This window comes from Nycticebus coucang, chromosome 3 (genome assembly GCF_027406575.1).
Source record: "Nycticebus coucang isolate mNycCou1 chromosome 3, mNycCou1.pri, whole genome shotgun sequence".
Lineage (NCBI taxonomy): Eukaryota > Metazoa > Chordata > Mammalia > Primates > Lorisidae > Nycticebus > Nycticebus coucang.
In genome coordinates, this window is record NC_069782.1 from 16,386,723 (window position 1) to 16,405,486 (window position 18,764).

Genomic DNA, 18,764 nt, shown 5'->3' on the forward strand with positions numbered 1-18,764 from the left:
TGGCGGGTTCAAACCTAGCCCCGGCCAAAAACCACAAAAAAAAAAAAGTACTTGTTTCAGTGTACTGGCTCTGTGTAATGGGCTAGTTTAAATAAAACAAAAAAAGATAAAAGGTAAAAACACAGGAGAAAAAGGTAAGAAAAAATTAAAGGATTCTAGTTCCATATCGAAGACAGGAAAGCAAATGGCAACTGCAGAAGACAACTATAATAACATCTTTAGTTCAAGAACTGTTTCTGATGTGACTTCAACGTGTTGAAACCTTACCAGTAAATGGTTTTTGATTTCGTTGGTGGCCAGGTCTCATTTTAATATCAACCAACTTTAATTTTTTATTTTAAAATTTTTATTGAGCAAGTATACTTTCTATGTGTAACCACTTTTGGATTAAATTTACCAGTCTGAGGTTGATATATATATATATATATCTTTTATTACTCTTCCTTTTCCAAGTGAGGAAAGGAAAAAAAGAATCACTTCCTTCAATTACTAAGCATATGCTGTGTAGCAAGTGCTGTTAGGAGGTGAGAATACAAAGAGGTTCAGGCCTCAACTCAAGAAAGGCAGAGGCAGCTTACGCTGAGTGATCTGAGCAAATACTGAAAATTAAAACACATGCTAAGGCTCTAAAAGTCTAAACGGTGTGGAGTGCATCTGGCAGTAAGGTATGCTGAAATAATACTAATTAGATTCATCTACTGTTACTTTCTGCAGACACTTAACTGTTAGACAAGACTATTCTGCCTTAACACTCTGCACTGAATGGTGAATGATGCTGTGATTTTTCTCTAGCAGTCACAGTACAAGAGGCCTGTGTTCAGTAACGGAGTGAACACTATCAATGCCCAGTATTAACGAGGTTTATAAATGAAGGGGAATGCCATCTGCAAAGAGTTTATCACCCCTTGGACCTGCAGACTTATGCAGGGCAGGCTATCAAGGAATCAGGTGACCTAAATTTGAGTCAGAGCTGTTCAACTGATATTGTGGCACCTTGGGGGTGTGGGGAAAGCACCACTTTCTGGTTAGCCTTAGTTGTTTGGTCTTTGTAACAGGAATAATTAGCACCTATCTCATGAGGCAATTGCATTAGAAGAACAGATGAGCTAACGTCTGAGAGGTACTTTAAGGTCCTTAGAGAAAGGCCGCATCTAAATACAAGGAATTATTATTATATAAGAAACCTAATTACTCTCAGCAGGAAGCAAACTAACAAAGCAAAGGAGACCAACTTAATGAATAGAAGGAGCAGTTGCAGTTGCACTAACTTTGGCTGAAGAGACCAGAAGAAGCTTACTCCTTCATGGGTTGTTCAGGTCATTTAACATTACCAAGACTCTGTCTCCTGATAACTTTAGACCTTTATGAAGGGCACGAGGCAGCAGATTTCTAGCAAGGAGTAATTTACTGCTGATGAATATGGTGGTAAATGGGGCCAAAGAAGCAGCAGGAATGCTTTCAAGTTGGACTATTCCTATTAAGAAATGGTTTGCTTTGAATAAACTCATCTCAATAAGCCTTTATACATTCAGAAATAAAAATCTCTTAAATCAAAACATGAAGGCTAACACAGGTGATTACTCCTTTCTTTCCTCTCCCCTTTCCAGCTATCAAATTAACTTTCTTTTAGTTTTCACACCACCACCTTAAATAATCCCAGGGGGGAAGGGAGTAGACAAAAACTGTTGAATCATATGAGCTTTGTTCTGCTGTTGAATCATTTCCAGATCTATCACATCACTTGCCATATCCCCGTTGACATAATTTTAATTCGGCTCTTCCTTACATGTTAACAGATAAATAATGCATAAGAAAACTTGATTAGCTTTCTTATTAAAACATCACTCTAAATGAGAGGAGGCGCTAGAAGACAATACAGTTTTTACACGGCTTTCCCATGAGCAGTTGAATGGTTTGATGTGATAAATTTGCATAGTCTGAAGCACACAAAGGGCTGATTAATTGAAACCCTTACAATGCTTCTGGAAGCAGCTATTGTAAAACAATAACCATAGGAACTTTACAAAATACACACGGCTGAATGTGTCAAGAGCTTAATAAAATGTGTTGAGGCTACACTATTTGGAAACAGAATTGGAGATTTTTATTCTGGGCCATAAAACACTAAATACTCTAATTTCAAAGCTTTAGTTGGATATTTACTGAAAGGTCAGAGGGTTACTGGCTAGCTATTGGAAACAAAATTTGTTCTTAAAAAGGTAAATTCAATAAAATTTTCTTACATTTAGGTGTCTTTGTAGGCAAAAAGAATCCTGATTACTACTTGTAACATTAAAGTACAGTTGATGGAGTTTGTTTCTGGACCCAGACTCTGACGGATTGCTTGGCATCACATACCTTACGTTGAGAATCATACTGTTAGCCCCAGCAGCCCTCTTCGCCCCTCCCACTTGGAAACTTCCATTCAAGCAGGATCAAGCAAAGTAGGGAGCCAAAGATATTCAGACTGTTTGAAGCTTCAGACTGGCAGAGAGGATTTTAGACAGTCTCAAGTGCTACATGAGTACAAGATGTTATTATTATTACTTTGTACCTGGGTCTTTTCACTCTCAATTTTAGAAAACATAATACAGAAAAAAGAAATAACAAATGAAGATCTAGCAAAACCAAAGTTTTTAATCAAAACTTGTTTAATAAATAAATGTTTTTCTTGGCATTTCCACTGCACATGAATTAACATTTTCTTATGTTCTATGACCTCTTTGTATCTACTGTAAAAGGATTCTTTAATGTATTAGGAAGTCAAGGTAGGTTTCCTTTTCTTCTAAGAAACATTTAATCAAAATCTTAATAAATAAACCCAGTAGGTTACTGAATAACTTTTATTAATGCAAAATGGAAGCAAGTGACCTAATAATGGAATTTTTTTGGAATAAGAGAGGGTCATCTTCCTAATGATTTTATCTGGATATATGTTAGTCTTTGTCAAACAAAGATAGATACACTAACCATTAAATGAAAAAAGTACATTTGGATAAGACTAGACTTCTACTTTAAGAGAAAGGTTGACTTTACTTTATTTAAATTAGCTGTCTGATCCTTAAGGAATTAGGGGAAGACACTGAGGAGTGTATGCCATTATCTCAGTCTTGCAGTTATTAAAAAGCTTCTGTTTGCCAGGACAAACACTCTTGCTCAAATACAGTTTTTCCTCTCCTTAGGCATACTGTTTGGTATTGATGCCTGATTCTGTGATCTACAGGAGCTTTGTTGGAGGTGCTAATCCTTTTTCACATGAGAGACTGAGAAATGTTCTTTCAGGGAAGTGATATATTGCTTTTTTTTTCTCTCTTCACATCAAAGGATTCTACTTTTTCCTCCTTCATTGTGAATGGCAGCAAAAGTAAGGGAAAATCTGGAAATATAATAATTTGGTTTGTTGGAAATGAAATTGAGAATTCCTCAGACTGTCAGACATTTTTGATAAAGAATTTTTAAAAAGGAGTAGGAAATCTTCTAATACATGCACTAATCATCAGAGAAAACAAGGATCAAGATAAAAATATTTGCCATTGAAGAGTTCCCTCTGTTAGAATTTATATTGAAATTAAAGAGGCTTATTTAAGTTATTCTGATTTTAATAGAAAGTTTAGTTCCAATCATAATCCCAATCAGTATTATATGGGAATGTCTCTCTTCCTAGCCTTAACTCTATAAAACTGATGAGAATACGAAGAGAAAACATAGAACATTCCAGATTCGTGTTCCCCTTTGGAACATCATTGTAAGTCATGGCTTCACTTTTCAGGATCTAGAAGTCTAGAACACCTGGTAAAGGAGATCGAGACTTCAAGGTTTATATGCTACTTCTCTTCAAATAAATTCAAAGCAAAACTAAACAGACTTTTCTGACTCTGTTTTTTTTTTTTTTTTTTTTTGGTAGAGACAGAGTCTCACTTTATGGTCCTCGGTAGAGTGCCCTGGCATCACAGCTCACAGCAACCTCCAACTCCTGGGCTTAAGCGATTCTCTTGCCTCAGCCTCCCGAATAGCTGGGACTACAGACGCCTGCCACAACGCCCAGCTATTTTTTGGTTGCAGTTTGGCCGGGGCCGGGTTTGAACTCACCACCCTCAGTATATGGGGCTGGCACCTTACCGACTGAGCCACAGGCGCCGCCCAGCTGACTCTGAAGATAAATACAACAAATTCACAACTTTGACATACTGCCATACATACCTCATCTTTGCTAGTGTTTTGCATACTACTAGGAGGAATGACTGTAGAGATTCTTGATCAAATGCTTGGCTCTTCAGGGTGGAGCTGATTCACTGGACATTTACTGGTAATATACATAACTGACTTCACAAAGATCCAAAGGACAGCTGTACTTTTTTAAGATTCTTTGAATGTCTCATTAGTAGACTGTATTGAAATTCCCTCATTTCAAAGTAGGCTGTCAGTGAATCCCGCCTGCTTCTGAGCCCAGAGTAGTCTTTATATTAATTGTGACACCAACTTCTTCATAAAATACTTTTCCTTCCTCAACACTTGGCTCTCTCAGCTTAACCATCCCCTATCCGGATATCACAGAAGGTGCTGGTGCTTACTGAGTCTGTCCCCTCCGTGACTGGTGAATCACTTTCACTTTACCAACTGCATTCAGTCTTTGCTCATCACACTGCATTGATCTGACTCCATCTACTGAGCATTGCTTCCCTTACGCCAGTTTACTCGCTCATCCTGCCCCCTTCACTCTTCTGCACCAGCTCTTTTATCATACATAGCATATGACCACCCGTTTAGCTTCTCTTCGTATTTGTTCATGTAGTTACCAATTAGCCTATGAAGTGATCAGCCTTGAGTGGGATAGAAGCTCCACGAAACCAAATTTCCAAGCCTCCTCTAAATGTTAGAGGATATTTTAAGAGGCACCAGGCATGGAAATACCATCTACACACCATGCATGTACAAAAAGAATCCTGAACAATAGCTCTGTTGAACTAAAACAAAACAAAACAAAAGACAAAATCAGGTAATATGCAGGGACATGTTATTTTCTGAACACCAAGAGCAACAAATGTAATGCTCCAAATGAAGAGAGAAAAAGAACATGTAAAAAAGTACACTAAATCAAGATAATTTTTAAATTTTCTCATAGAGAATACATATGCGTCAACTTGCAGGTTATGCTGTAAAGGAAAAAATAACAATTTCTAATTCTATCATACATTTCAAGAGTGAAAACTAAGTTAATTAACCATTGCTCTTACTCTGTCTGGTCTGTGTTTGGATCAAAATAGAAACAAAAGAAATCACTATAGGAATTGTGGTATGACACACAGACCCTGAAAATTCACAATACTTCGACATTTTTTCCCCTAATTTTACCACTTTTTTATTTTTATTAAATCATAACTGTGTACATTAATGCATTTATGGGGTACAATGTGCTGATTTTATATACAATTTGGAATGCTTATATCAAACTGGTTAACATAGCCTTCACTCTTTGACATTTTTATTAGCTCATGTCATGACAAATACAAATAGCATAACTGACGCTGTGTACCACATTCTCTGTTTCATTCATGTTTCACTTTTAAGCCTGATCCAGTTTCTCCTTGAGTCCCACACTAAGGGTTGGGGTACTGTGTGGTTCCCTACAGACACCTGCCAGCTAGGCTCCCTGCACATAAACTAGCCGTAACTTCTTCAAGTGCCCCTCTTTTTTTGGCTTTAATTAATATATCTAGCCAGATGAACTGGGAGAATGGTTGAAGTCCTTTTATATCTATTTGAAGTCTCGATAGATTCTGAATTTTAATCAAGGCTACTAAAACTTGACCAGAAGACAAACTGCAGAAGGAGCATGGGGAGTGTTTCACAGCTCTATTTCAGGAGTTCCTCTCAATATGAGGGTTTGGCAGGCTTTTCTGGATCAAGGTTTGTGTGCATAGAATTTATTCTGGATTGGTGGCAGGTGTAAAGCTGCATATCCAGGAAAAATAGGAATTTTGAGAAGATGCTCATTTTAAGGAGGAACCAGAAAATAATAATAAGAAGTATTGCGGTTGAGTCTCAGGAAAGTCTATGCCTCTTCCAAGGAGAAATCTCTAGAAATCTGGGGCAGGGTGATAATGAGATATAAAAGCCACCTTTAACCACATTTAAAAGACTGGGCGATACCCTCAGAATAAAACAGCTGGATTCAAATCTCTGCCAGCACTACCTGTAGTAGGCAAGCTACCCACCTGAGCCTCAATTTCCTTATTCTTTATGGTAGGAATAAAAACACGACCTAGATCCATACAGGTTAAAGGATGGAATTTAGATGAAAATGCTTATAAATTATCAATATGCAAAAAGTAAAATACTAAAGGTGTGAGGATAAACAACATGTAGATGATTCCTCAATTTTTTCCTTCACCCTAATTTCTCCCTGGAGCTCCTGAGTCTATACCCAATTGTCTGCTTAACATCTTCGCTTGGAGTCCAATAGGCATCTCAAACCTGAGGCCCAAACTCTTGACCTCTGCCCTTGCCTAACTCCTGAAAACTATTCCTTCCCTAGTCTTTCTCGTCTTGGTAAATAGCATTACCAGCTGTTCATGTCATAAACCTCATCCTCAATTTCTATCTTTTCCTCTCCCAACAACTAAGCCATCAGAAATTCCTGTTGGCTCTATTTCCAGAGAACATCCAGGCAAGATCAGGCGCGTTCAGGGTGGTTTGGCTGTAGACACAGAGAACATCCAGAAACCACTCACTTCTCTCCGTCTTCCTACTGCTGCTGTCCTACTCTGAGCCACCACTCTTTTGCCTGGACCACTGGAATGATCTCCCTGCCTCCCTCCCTGTCCTCTTTATCTACTGTTTATACAGAATACAGCTCTTAAAGATGTAAGTTAGATTTTGTCACTCCCTTGCTCGTACTCATGACTAAGGTTTGTATGTCCCCACCAAAACTCTTCTTGAGATTTAATTGATATGGGGTCTTTAAGAGGTGATTAGGTCATAAGGTTTCCACCTTCATGAATGGATTAATGCCACATCACAGGAGTAGTTTAGATAGTGCAAGAGTGGTGAGCTCTCTTGTCCTTCTGTCTATCTCCCATGGGATGTCCTTCACCAGACGCCACGCTCTTAGACTTCTACGCCTCTAGAACTATAAGCCAAATAAGCTTTTCTATACAAACTACCTAGTTGGTGGTATACTGTGACAGCAACAGAAAACAAACTGAGACACTGGCTATCCAACTGTCTTATTGGTTCTCAGTATATCTAGAATAAAATCCAAGTTCCTTCTTTTGGCCACAAAACTTTATAGGATGTGCCCCATCCTATTTTTCTCACAAAGTCTCATACACTGCCCTTTCTAAGGCATACATATGTGCCTGGCCACACTGGCCTTTTTTTTCTCTTCGTTGAATACACTAAGCTCATTCACACCTCAGAGCTTTTACCATAATGCTTCTCTCTGCCTAGAACTTAATTCTCTCAGACTGTTGCTTTGCTGGCTCCTTTACATCCTTCAGGTCTCAGCTTAAATGTTACTTCAAGAGGTCTTTCCTGATCATTGATCTGAATTACCACCAACACCACACCCCCGAACCAGCCACTCTTTTACATCATTCTTCATATATGGCACTTATTATTACCTTAAATTACTGTGTTTATATTTTTGTTTACTTTTTTTCCTTTTTCTCCCCCAAGATAACTTTTCTGTCTGTCTTGTTTACCCCTGTATTTCCAGTATCTAGAACAGTGCCTGGTACATAGTAAAAGCTCTACAAGTAGATGAACTAATCGATAATGTAAGTACTAGAGAGATCCTCCATCATCTCAAGTCAATGAGACACAAAATTGCTTTGTGAATGGTGCCACGATATATAAGGATTAAAACCGCAATCTCTGTGGCCTCTTTCTTTTCTTTTGTTCTCTTTATTTCAGTTCATCAACAAGTCCATTGATTTGCTCTTCTCTGTTGCCCCCCATTTTTCTTTCACATCTTTTTCAAAGCTTCCCAAGTCCAAACCCATTTAGTCTCTTAAGCCTTCCTTTGCTGCCTATCCAGTCAGAAAAGACCTGGGACAGACCTAATAGCAGCTCACACTTACTGCCCGCTACCTGTGCTGCATTCCCTATGTTCACTGTTTTATACACACACCAGTAACAAACCCTAGGAAAATGTCTTTCTTTCAAAGACAAGGAAACCAAGACACAGAAAGGACAAACTAGCTCACTTTCTTAGAGATGAAGACCTTTGCTTGTTATACTTTTTCTTAACCTGATGACTTTCTTTAAATGCTGAACAGAGGGGTGGCCATCCAGTAGGGGCCACTGGACAGGGCAGGACTAACAGCAGTAAATTATAGCATGTGCACTTCAGATTCAAGATGACCATCTGAGTGTTGCTACTATAGAACAGGTTTCCTCAGAAAGCAGTAAGGGCCTCCCTTTACAGGCCACAATCAGTGTGGAAAATCATCTGCCAAGGATAATCTAAAAAACCGCTTTTAAAAAAATTTTTCTTTTTTTTCTTTCAAATTAATATGAAGGTATAAATTTTTAGGTTCCAATGCTCTCTTACACAGAAAGATGAATTTAGACTAGACTTCTAAACGGCCATTTCATACTCTAAGATGCTGCTCCTATTTACAATAAACTCTAAATTTCTCTATCATTATGGTTTTTTCCATATAGTTTTTAGTATTTAACTGTGTAACCCTCTGTATCTACCTTTTTGCTTTGACAGGTGTATAGTCAACTCCTCAAGGTCATTAGCCAAGAGCTGAATTTCCTTTCAATCCCCTGGAAAACCTGCCACAGTTCTGAGCTCACAACAGTGACTTACATATGACCAAATGGATTTCTCTGGGGCTGTCAAAGCAGATTCAAACTTGTGTCTAGGATGCATGTGGGGGGGATATATATACAGCTGAGCCATGGACAACATGGGTTTGAACTTTGCAGGTCCACTTATATGTGGATTATTTTCAACCAAACACAAAATGAAACACAGTATTAACTGGATGCAAAATCCACATATGTGGAGAGCTGACTTTTCATATACTCAAGTACATCAAGGCCAAATGCAGGATTTGAGTATGCAAACATTTTGGTGTATGTAGGGGTCCTAGAAACAACCTCCTGAATATATCTAAGAACAACTGTATTTAGTTATTTTGGTGGAAAAAATTTAGTGGGCTTGTTTGCTCAGTGAGGATTGGGGAGCTTGGAGTCTTAGGTATAGAAACTCCTGGTTCAGATAAAAATGAGACATCCATTTCTGATATTTACAAAGAAAAATAAATTACACTCATGTGGGTAATAATTAATTTGGCTTGTTATATCAGTACAATTTCCAATGAGAACAATGTACATTTAAGATATTTTATTTAATGAATTATTTCACAAACGTATTGAGTGGACATCATATTATATGCAAAGTGCTGTGCTAGATTCTTTGAGGTCATGTTTCCTATTTCAGTGAACCTAAAATATTCTTACCTGAGTTCTGGATACTTAATATGGTGTCCTGGATACTTAATATTAATATGTAGAATTACTTTAACAAAACCACTGGTATTTTTGAACCTTTATAATTTTTTTATAAGTGAAAAGAACGTCAAATAATTGACTTCTAGCTACCATCATACTTGTACTTCAGATGGGTGACATTTAAAGAAAGGATCAAACTCAGTTACAATAATAATCCAGAAAAGATGAATTATTTTCAGATAATTAAGAGTTGATAAAATGTGATTAAAACTTTACTGATGATTGTTAGCATTAAACATTTTAAAGTTAGTTTTCAATCTTAGAAATGGTTAAAATAGCCAAAACCTCCAGAAGCTTTAGAGGCAAGATTCTGATCAGCAGATTAAAAAGATCTGTGCTCTACAAATCCTTCTCACTTTTTATTTAAATAATTTTAACTTCAGTTCTATAAGCTGTACTAGAAAAAATTGAGCACATTCACTACTAAGCATTCTTGTGTTGAATATTCCCAAATAATAGACATATGGATTTCTAGTTAAACATGATGAACAGAACAAACGTGTTTATCATCAGTGCTTCCCCAAACTTCACTAACATGAGAGTTTAAAAAATTAAGGTATAAATCTATGTTATGAGGGGAAAGTATGGGCAAAGTATTATAAGTGAACACAAGAATTTTATAGCTTTGAAAACTGATGAACAGAAGAAAGAAAAGTGACTTAATAGAAAGAGAAAAGTAAACTTAAGTACCTGCAGAGGAAGTATGAAGAGGTGAACTGATTCAGCCCTCACCCAGAGTCCTAAGAAGGCTCAACAGAGATACAAAGTATTAAATCTGTGAAGAACGGGGGTGGGTGGGTGGTAGGTGGGGATAAAATTAGGAGTCACTCAAAGTCACCCAAACCATCAGCTATTCCTGGGGCTTTACTTTCAAAATGTCTAGACTCTGATCCCTGGTCACCACTCTCCTATGATTATGCTTTTCCAGCCCAACCAGCTCTCTTGGCTTACTGCAAATGGCCTTTGCATTGGCAACATGGCAGCCAGAATAAGTCAGATCAAATGGTAGAGCTTCAAATGGTTTCTTGGGTTCAAGGGTATACAAGGCATTGGGGGAAAGCCTCCAGCAATGACAACAAATCAGACACTAAACAAATAGAAGCAAAAGAAATCTGTCAAGTGATAGTAACAAGATTTAGAATAGGAGAAAACAAACAAAAAAAACTCACCAAAATAAAAATCTTAAAGAAAACAAAAAATATATACTTGTTGCTCTAAAAAACAAAGGGAATAAATTACCTTTAAAAATTAATCTTTAATCATCAGAGAAATGCAAATCAAAACCACTTTGAGGTATCCTCTAACTCCAGTAAAAGTGGCTCACATAACAAAATCCCAAAACTGCAGATGTTGGTGTGGACGTGGAGAAAAGGGAACACTTCTGCACTGCTGGTGGGAGTGCAAGCCAATATATCCCTTTTGGAAAGAAGTATGGCAAATACTCAGGGATCTAAAAGTAGATCCCTGTTGTTTGATCCTGCAATTCCTCTACGAGGTTGCACCACATTGTTCATTGCAGCTCAATTCATAATAGCCAAGTCATGGAAGAAGCCCAAGTGCCCATTGATCCATGAATGGATTAATAAATTGTGGTATATGTACACCATGGAATATTATGTAGCCTTAAAAAAGATGGAGACTTTACCTCTTTTATGTTTACATGGATGGAGCTGGAACATATCCTACTTAGTAAAGTATCTCAAGAATGGAAGAAAAAATATCCAATGTACTCAGTACTATTACGAATCCAATTTACAATCACACACACTTTCATATGAAGAACAGACCACAACTATGGCCCTTGGATGAAGGAGGGAGAAGGAGGGAGAAGGAGAGGATGGGAGGGGAGGGAGGAGAGTAGAAGAGGAGGGGGCAGGTCAGATCGAGGGAGGGTGAATGGTGGGATCACACCTATGGTAATAATGCAAGGGTACTTGTTGGATTTATTAAGTATAGAGTATAAATATCTTAACATAATAATTAATTGAACAAGATGAGGTTTATATTAACCAGTGTGATGTACATGCTCCTAATTCTGTATGAAATCAGCACATTGTACCCCATACATGCAGTAATATATTCATGATCTACGTGTTTATGAGTTAATAAAAAAAATAAAATAAACTTCTAAACTTAATTAGAAGCTAGGTGTGGTGGCTCATGCCTGCAATCCCAGAACTTTGGGAGGCCAAGGCAGGAGGACTGAGGCCAGGAGTTCAAGACCAGAGTGGACAACATAGTAAGACTCTACCATTATAAAAAAGTTAGCTGGGTGTGGTGGCATTCACCTGTAGTCTCAGCTATTCAGGAAGCTGAGGTGGGAGGATTGCTTGAATCTCGGAGTTTGAGATTACAGTGAGCTATGATTATACTACTGCACTCTAGCCTGCGTGATGGAGTAAGACCTTATCTCTTTTAAAAAAATTAAATAAATATATAAATTTTTTAAGATAAAAATTTAATTAGAAATTTAAAATACATGTAAAAAATCTACAAAATAAAGTTAACCACATTTCCCAGAAGAAAAACAGGAAGAGGAAGAAAATATTTAAAAAAATTACAGCATCACTGGGATTAAAGATGGCGGCTGAGTAACAGCTTTCCTGCAACTGGGAACAGCGAGTCTGGGGAGACAAGACTCCAGGCATCTCTGGCCTGTGGGATCTCCATATAATCATCCCTTTGAGGATACAGGGAGGCAGCAAGGGACTTCTGGACCCCAAGAGGAGGACAAAAACAGTGGAAAACTGGCAAGTGGTTGCGTGTGTTAACAGATGGAAAAACATACCATGCTCATGGCTGGGAAAAATCAACATTGTTAAAATGTCCATACTGCCCAAAGCAATATGTAATTTTAATGCAAATCCTATTAAAGCTCCATTGTCCTACTTTAAAGATCTTAAAAAAATAATACTTTGTTTTATATGGAATCAGAAAAAACCTCGAATAGCCAAAACATTACTCAGCAATAAAAACAAAGTCAGAGGAATCACGCTACCAGACCTGAGACTGTACTATAAATCCACAGTGATCAAAACAGCATGGTACTGGCACAAAAGCAGAGAAGTAGATGCCTGGAACAGAATAGAGAACCAAGAGATGGATCCATCTACTTACCATTATTTGATCTTTGACAAGCCAATTAAAAACATTTAGTGGGGAAAAGATTCCCTATTTAACAAATGGTGCTGGGTGAACTGGCTGGCAACCTGTAGAAGATTGAAACTGGACCCACACCTTTCACCATTAACTAAGATAGACTCATTGGATAAAAGATTTAAACTTAAGGCATGAAACTAAAAATACTTGAAGAAAGTGCAGGGAAAACTCTTGAAGGAATCGGCCTGGGTGAATATTTTATGAGGAGGACTCCCCAGGCAATTGAAGCAGTATCAAAAATATACTACTGGGACCTGATCAAACTAAAAAGCCAGGAACATAGTGAGTAAAGCAAGCAGACAGCCCTCAGAGTGGGAGAAAATATTTGCAGGTTATACCTCCGATAAAGGTCTAATAACCAGAATCCACAGAGAACTCAAATTTATTAGCAAGAAAAGAACACGTGACCACATTTCAGGGTGGGCAAAGGACTTAAAAAGAAACTTCTCTAAAGAAGACCGACGCAAAATCTACAAACACATGAAAAAAAGCTCATCATCCTTAATCATCAGAGAAATGCGAATCAAAACTACTTTGAAATATCATCTAACCCCAGTAAGAGTAGCCCACATAACAAAATGGTTTTACAGGCATGGTGTGGATGTGGAGAAAAGGGCACACTTCTACACTGCTGGTGGGAATGCACACTAATACATTCTTTCTGGAAGGATGTTTGGAGAATACTTAGAGACCTAAAAATAGACCTGCCATTCGATCCTATAATTCCTTTACTAGGTTTATACCCAGAAGACCAAAAATCACAATATAACAAAGACATCCGTACCAGAATGTTTATTGCAGCCCAATTCATAATTCCTAAGTCATGGAAGAAGCCCAAGTGCCCATCGACCCACAAATGGACTAGCAAATTGTGGTACATGTACACCATGGAATATTATGCAGCCTTCAAGAAAGATGGAGACTTTACCTCTTTCATGTTTTACATGGATGGAGCTGGAACATATTCTTCTTAGCAAAGTATCTCAGGAATGGAAGAAAAAGTATCCAATGTACTCAGCCCCACTATGAAGCTAAATTATAGCTTTCACATGAAGACTATAACCCAACTATAGCACAAGACTATGGGGAAAGGGCCAAGGAAGGGGAAGGGAGGGGGGAGGTTTTGGTGGAGGGAGGGTAATGGGTGGGGCCACATCTATGGTGCATCTTAGAATGGATACAGGCGATTGCACTAATGTACACAGCTATGATTTAACAATAAAAAAAAAAGAAAAAGAAAAAAATTACAGCATCAACCTGGAAGATTTAACATCTATCTAAGAAAACCAGGGAAAATGATGAAGCTGAAATAAGCAACAAAATAATATAAGAACATGTCCAAAAATTAAAGTAACTAAACTTGCAGAATGAGATGGTACTTGATTTTGGAGAACAAGAAATGAAAAAAAGGCTTAAAAGAATTCGGAATTCCAAGAAGAGAAGATGACAATAAAAGCTTGAAAGAAAGGGTTGAGAAAGGAGGGAGGAAAAGAGAGAAATGGGGCACAAAAAAGATCAAGAAGAAGAGTCACATTACAGTTTACATCAGTAATAGAATCTAGATCATCATGTAGCAAAGCCATCAAAATCCTTTGGGAAAACAATTTTTCAACCTAGACTTTTATACCTAACTAAAGCTGGGCCAAGGAGAGGCAGACACTGATGTTTTACAGTGGAAAAACAAAACAAACCTTTTGGGGGGGGGTACTATTTGGCCTTTTAAAATGATCAGCCCTACTATGATACGCATTTATTATGATATGCATTTATTATGTGATAAAAAATTATACTTAAAAAATACAAATTATGGCCAGTTATAAGTCGTATGTCATTCCTTCTATTACTCCGTTGAAGCTTAGGCTATGTATTTTTTTGTTTCTTTGCTTGCTTCCCCCACCAATCTTTTCAATAAATTTGATGAAGCTGTAATAGAAGGGACTGTCAAGGGAATCTAGGCTAATCAGAAGGTTTTTACCATTGGATTAAAAGCCATCTGGAAAAGGAAAAGTAGCAATACAATCTTCTCACTACAAGTGAAAGGTCAGCTAAACCCAGGAGGATTTCCTCAGTTTCGTAAAAGATGTGTAAGTCAAAGCCCCCACTAACATTGAACAGAAGTCTAGAATCCGTTGTTACAGAAAATTAGAACCAAAACATCGCAAATTAGAAACCATTTCTGTCAATGAACAATGTCCCTATCAGCTTAACTGTCTGAATAAATGCTATAGCACAAAGACTTCATGACATTTTACCTAGAGGTCTTTATTTATAGCAGCTTACTACGCAGATGTTTTTTCATTTGTGAAAACACTGTTTTATTTATTCATATGCATGTACTCCCACACTATTTACAGTAAAATCAGTCCATCAGGAGTAGAGAATTTACTCATTATTTCTTCCGGCTTTAATTCATTCATACACATATTCATCCATTATCCACTTGCTATCTATTAGGTGTCTGGTATAAGAAAGGCTTTAACAGGCTTTTTGGAGAATATGAGGACAGTCTTTGCCCTCAGAAGTTTAATGGAGTTAGAACACATTAGATAATCATTGAGATGTCTGGTAGTCTGTAACTCTTTGCACAATACTCTGATGAGATAAAGACAGTAGGATTTGGGTTATCTGAGGTTTGTAAGCTGATTGAGAATGGGGATATTCTCTTATAGTATGCATTTTTGCAAAGCTTTCAGTGTCATCATTTTATAAGGAAAGTATTACACTTTGGTCTTGTCCAGGTGATAGTTATGCCAATTAATATACAGACTATAAACAAAGCTATGGTTACCCCAGAACAAAAACAACTCAGAGGTGTATCTCAGCAACTGTCAACTAAGAGAAAAGGAAAAACAGTTTCAATAAAGAGAATTTGATTTTCAATGGCAAGCCATATAAAGGTCAACTGTGTGACCTTGGGCAAGCTATTAAACTCTCTATGCCTCTGTTTCCTCATCTATAAAATAGAGACAATAACGGTATGTACCTTATTGTCTCCTGTATGAGACTGTATGAGACTCAAATGAGCTAGTCTATGTGATGTGCTGAGAACATTGCCAGGCACATGGTTAATGCTACATAAGTGTTAAACTACAGCAGCGGTTCTTAAAAGTAAGTGGCAGATAGAGCCAAATTCAAACCCTTGGACAAATTTTCCACTTTAAAGATTATATATTCACTAAAAGAGACCCTACTAATGATCAATGAGTTAATCAAGTATGATATAATGCTGCGTTTCTTGAAGATAAAATGAAATAAAACCACAAATGAATGAAAAACTTAGCAGTAGCCATCAATAAAAAGAGTGAGGCTTGACAATGGGATCAGATGTAGGAGACAGACAAAGCGTAGCATAGGGGTCAGGAGACCTAAGTTCTAATACCAACTAGCAGTGTACCCTTGACTGGCCATTGATCCCACAGCATAGGGGTCAGAAGACCTAAGTTCTAATACCAACTAGCAGTGTACCCTTGACTGGCCATTGATCCCACAGGTCTGCAGTTCTTCATCTATTAAATAAAGGGGCAAAAAATTCTGAATTCTAATGCTGACGCCCTTTGGTATTATGACCCAACAGAACATACAGTAGCTTAAAGGTGTATCTTTCAGGAAAAGAAAAGTTAATACTGTTTATTTTCTGAACAACCACATACACTTCAATACATACATCATCTAGAATGTATTTATAATAATTTTGAGTAGAGCCATGAATGGCACAGAGAAGTACAATATACACTATTTTTAAGTACCATGGAAATAAACAGGCTGACTTAAGAAATAAAACAAGAATAATTTTGATTACAAGGTAATCAAATTTTGTAAACATATTTTTTTAAAAGGGGGGAAGTTATAAACATTTATTACAAATACCTTAGCCTATTCAGTTTTACAATCAAGTAGAGAGATGATACAATTTACCTTTTTGCCCATGACGACTGCTGAATTTGTCTCCAATTTCTGGGCGCCTTGTCTGTCTCAGCAGCATTTTGATCAGAAAAGCATCTTCAGCATTTGAAGATATCATTACTTTTTCAATATATGAATCTGTTGCTCCTTTGTAGCTAATGGTATAAGAAAGTCACTAAAACAGAGTTTTCAAACTACCCTTTGTGAACTTATCACCCAGGTGTCATATTTAATTTAATGCCTACCATAGACCATTCTCATTTTGAGCTCTGAAAAATGACTTTCATTTTTTAACATTAAATTCAAATTTTACAACTTCCCTTTTATAGTCCTATCCTATGCCTATGAGGCAGACACAATCAATTTAATCTTCACAATAGACCCATATTGTTATTTTCTCATTATAGACAGGGAAAATTGATGATTAAAGAGGTTAAGTAACTTGTCCAAGGGCACACGACTCAGGCCAAGTGGAACTGAGATTTGAAATGAAGTCTGTCAAATTCAGCTCTAACTTCTTAATCACTTTTGTAATAGTACTTTTACCTACTCAGCTTTTCCACTATTAATTTTTTCACACATTTTGCCTCTTATCTATTTTTATACAACAAACATTAAGAGTCCACTATTTTTTCCCTGAAACTCTGCGGTTGAGGAGGGAAAAAGAGTCTACTCTTCTTAACTACAGGCAGTCCTTGGGTTACAGATAAGATAGGTTGTATAGGTTTGTGCTTAACTTGAGTTTGTATATAAGCTGAAACAAGTATATTTACCTATTACCCTCAACAGCCTCCATTTCTAAGTGTGAGTCAAATGTCAGTTGGATGCTTATAACTTGGGGGCTGCCTGTACTGTTTTGTCAACTACTCTTTTTTTTTATACTAAGTAGAAAAAGAGTTTACTAGGCATCAGATCCTAGTAGGCTCTGGACACACAGAGACAATTCCTATGCCAAAGGAGCTTTCAATCCACTAAGGAAGAGAGGGGGCTAAATGTGATAATGGTGTTAATGGTATGGAGAACAGGAAAGGCCCAAGGGAGACAATAGTTAGCTCTGCTGGGGGTTAGGGATAACAGTGGCAACAGAGAGGGACTGGCTGCCAAGCACTCCTAGAGAGCACGTATGCCCAGAGGTGAAGTCTGAGCTGGCAGAGGGAGCAGCCTGAGCAAATGCGTGAGGCCTGACTTACAATTGTCTGTTTTGGACAGTAACAGGTGACTTCCTAGAAACACAGGGCCTAGTGTGTGACTGGGAGGCTAGAGAGACATGCTGAGGATGCTCTTCCTTACAAGCCATATTGACATTCTAAGTTTTATTAAATTACTCGTTTTGCTCTATTTATTCAAGAAAATAACATGATCGAAGGAATAATTTTTAAAAATTACCCTGACAGTGGCGCCTGTGGCTCAGTGGGTCGGGCACCGGCCCCATACATGGAGGTGGCGGGTTTGAACCCAGCCCGGCCAAACTGCAACAAAAAATAGCCAGGTGTTGTGGCAGGTGCCTGTAGTCCCAGCTACTCAGGAGGCAGAGGCAAGAGAATTGCTTTAGCCCAAGAGTTGGAGATTGCTGTGAGCTGTGACACAACAGCACTCTACAGAGGGCAACATAGTGAAACACTATATCAAAAAAAAAAAAAAATTGTCCTGATAGTAGCACAGAGAAGATAACTGAGAGGTACAAGCCTGAAAGCAGATGAGTAGCCAATAATCAATAAATAGTCCAGGAAGGAACAGAGAGCCAGACCCAGACAGCAACACCAGGAACAGAAAAGAGGGAGAAGATAAGACAGCTTCTAAGAAGACAGGACCTACAGGCCTGGTGTGCGTGGCAGGTAAAGGAAAGAAGTCACGTTTGTGCTGCTGGTGGTGCCAACACCAGGTAGATGTCTACATGTAGTCATCAGCAAAAGAGGGTGACTGTTGTGCTGGGGACAGGGGAACCCATCCAAACCAGGCGTAAGAGCCACTGCCCAGGCAGAAGTGGTGTCAAATGCTATAGAAAGGCCACATGAAATTCACTCATTCATTCGAGAACCATTTTATTTACTGCTCATCAACTATGTGGCAGGCACTGTGGCAAACACTAGGGATACAAAGTAAACAAAAGAGACAAAGTCTTAGCCTGCAGAAAGATTTGGACTGAAGAATCCACTGAATTTGACAGATCTGACCAA

At 37.9% G+C, this 18,764-nt stretch overlaps 1 protein-coding gene across 2 annotated transcripts in view; it reads right to left on the reverse strand.

The window, feature by feature from the left end:
- Positions 1–18,764, reverse strand: part of POLR3B (RNA polymerase III subunit B) — a 129,466-nt gene that overhangs the window by 18,275 nt on the left and 92,427 nt on the right. For both annotated transcript variants that reach the window (XM_053585261.1, XM_053585262.1), the window contains one exon: positions 16,600–16,742. In XM_053585261.1, coding sequence (XP_053441236.1) covers positions 16,600–16,742 — 143 coding nt within the window. The remainder of the gene's footprint in view (positions 1–16,599; positions 16,743–18,764) is intronic.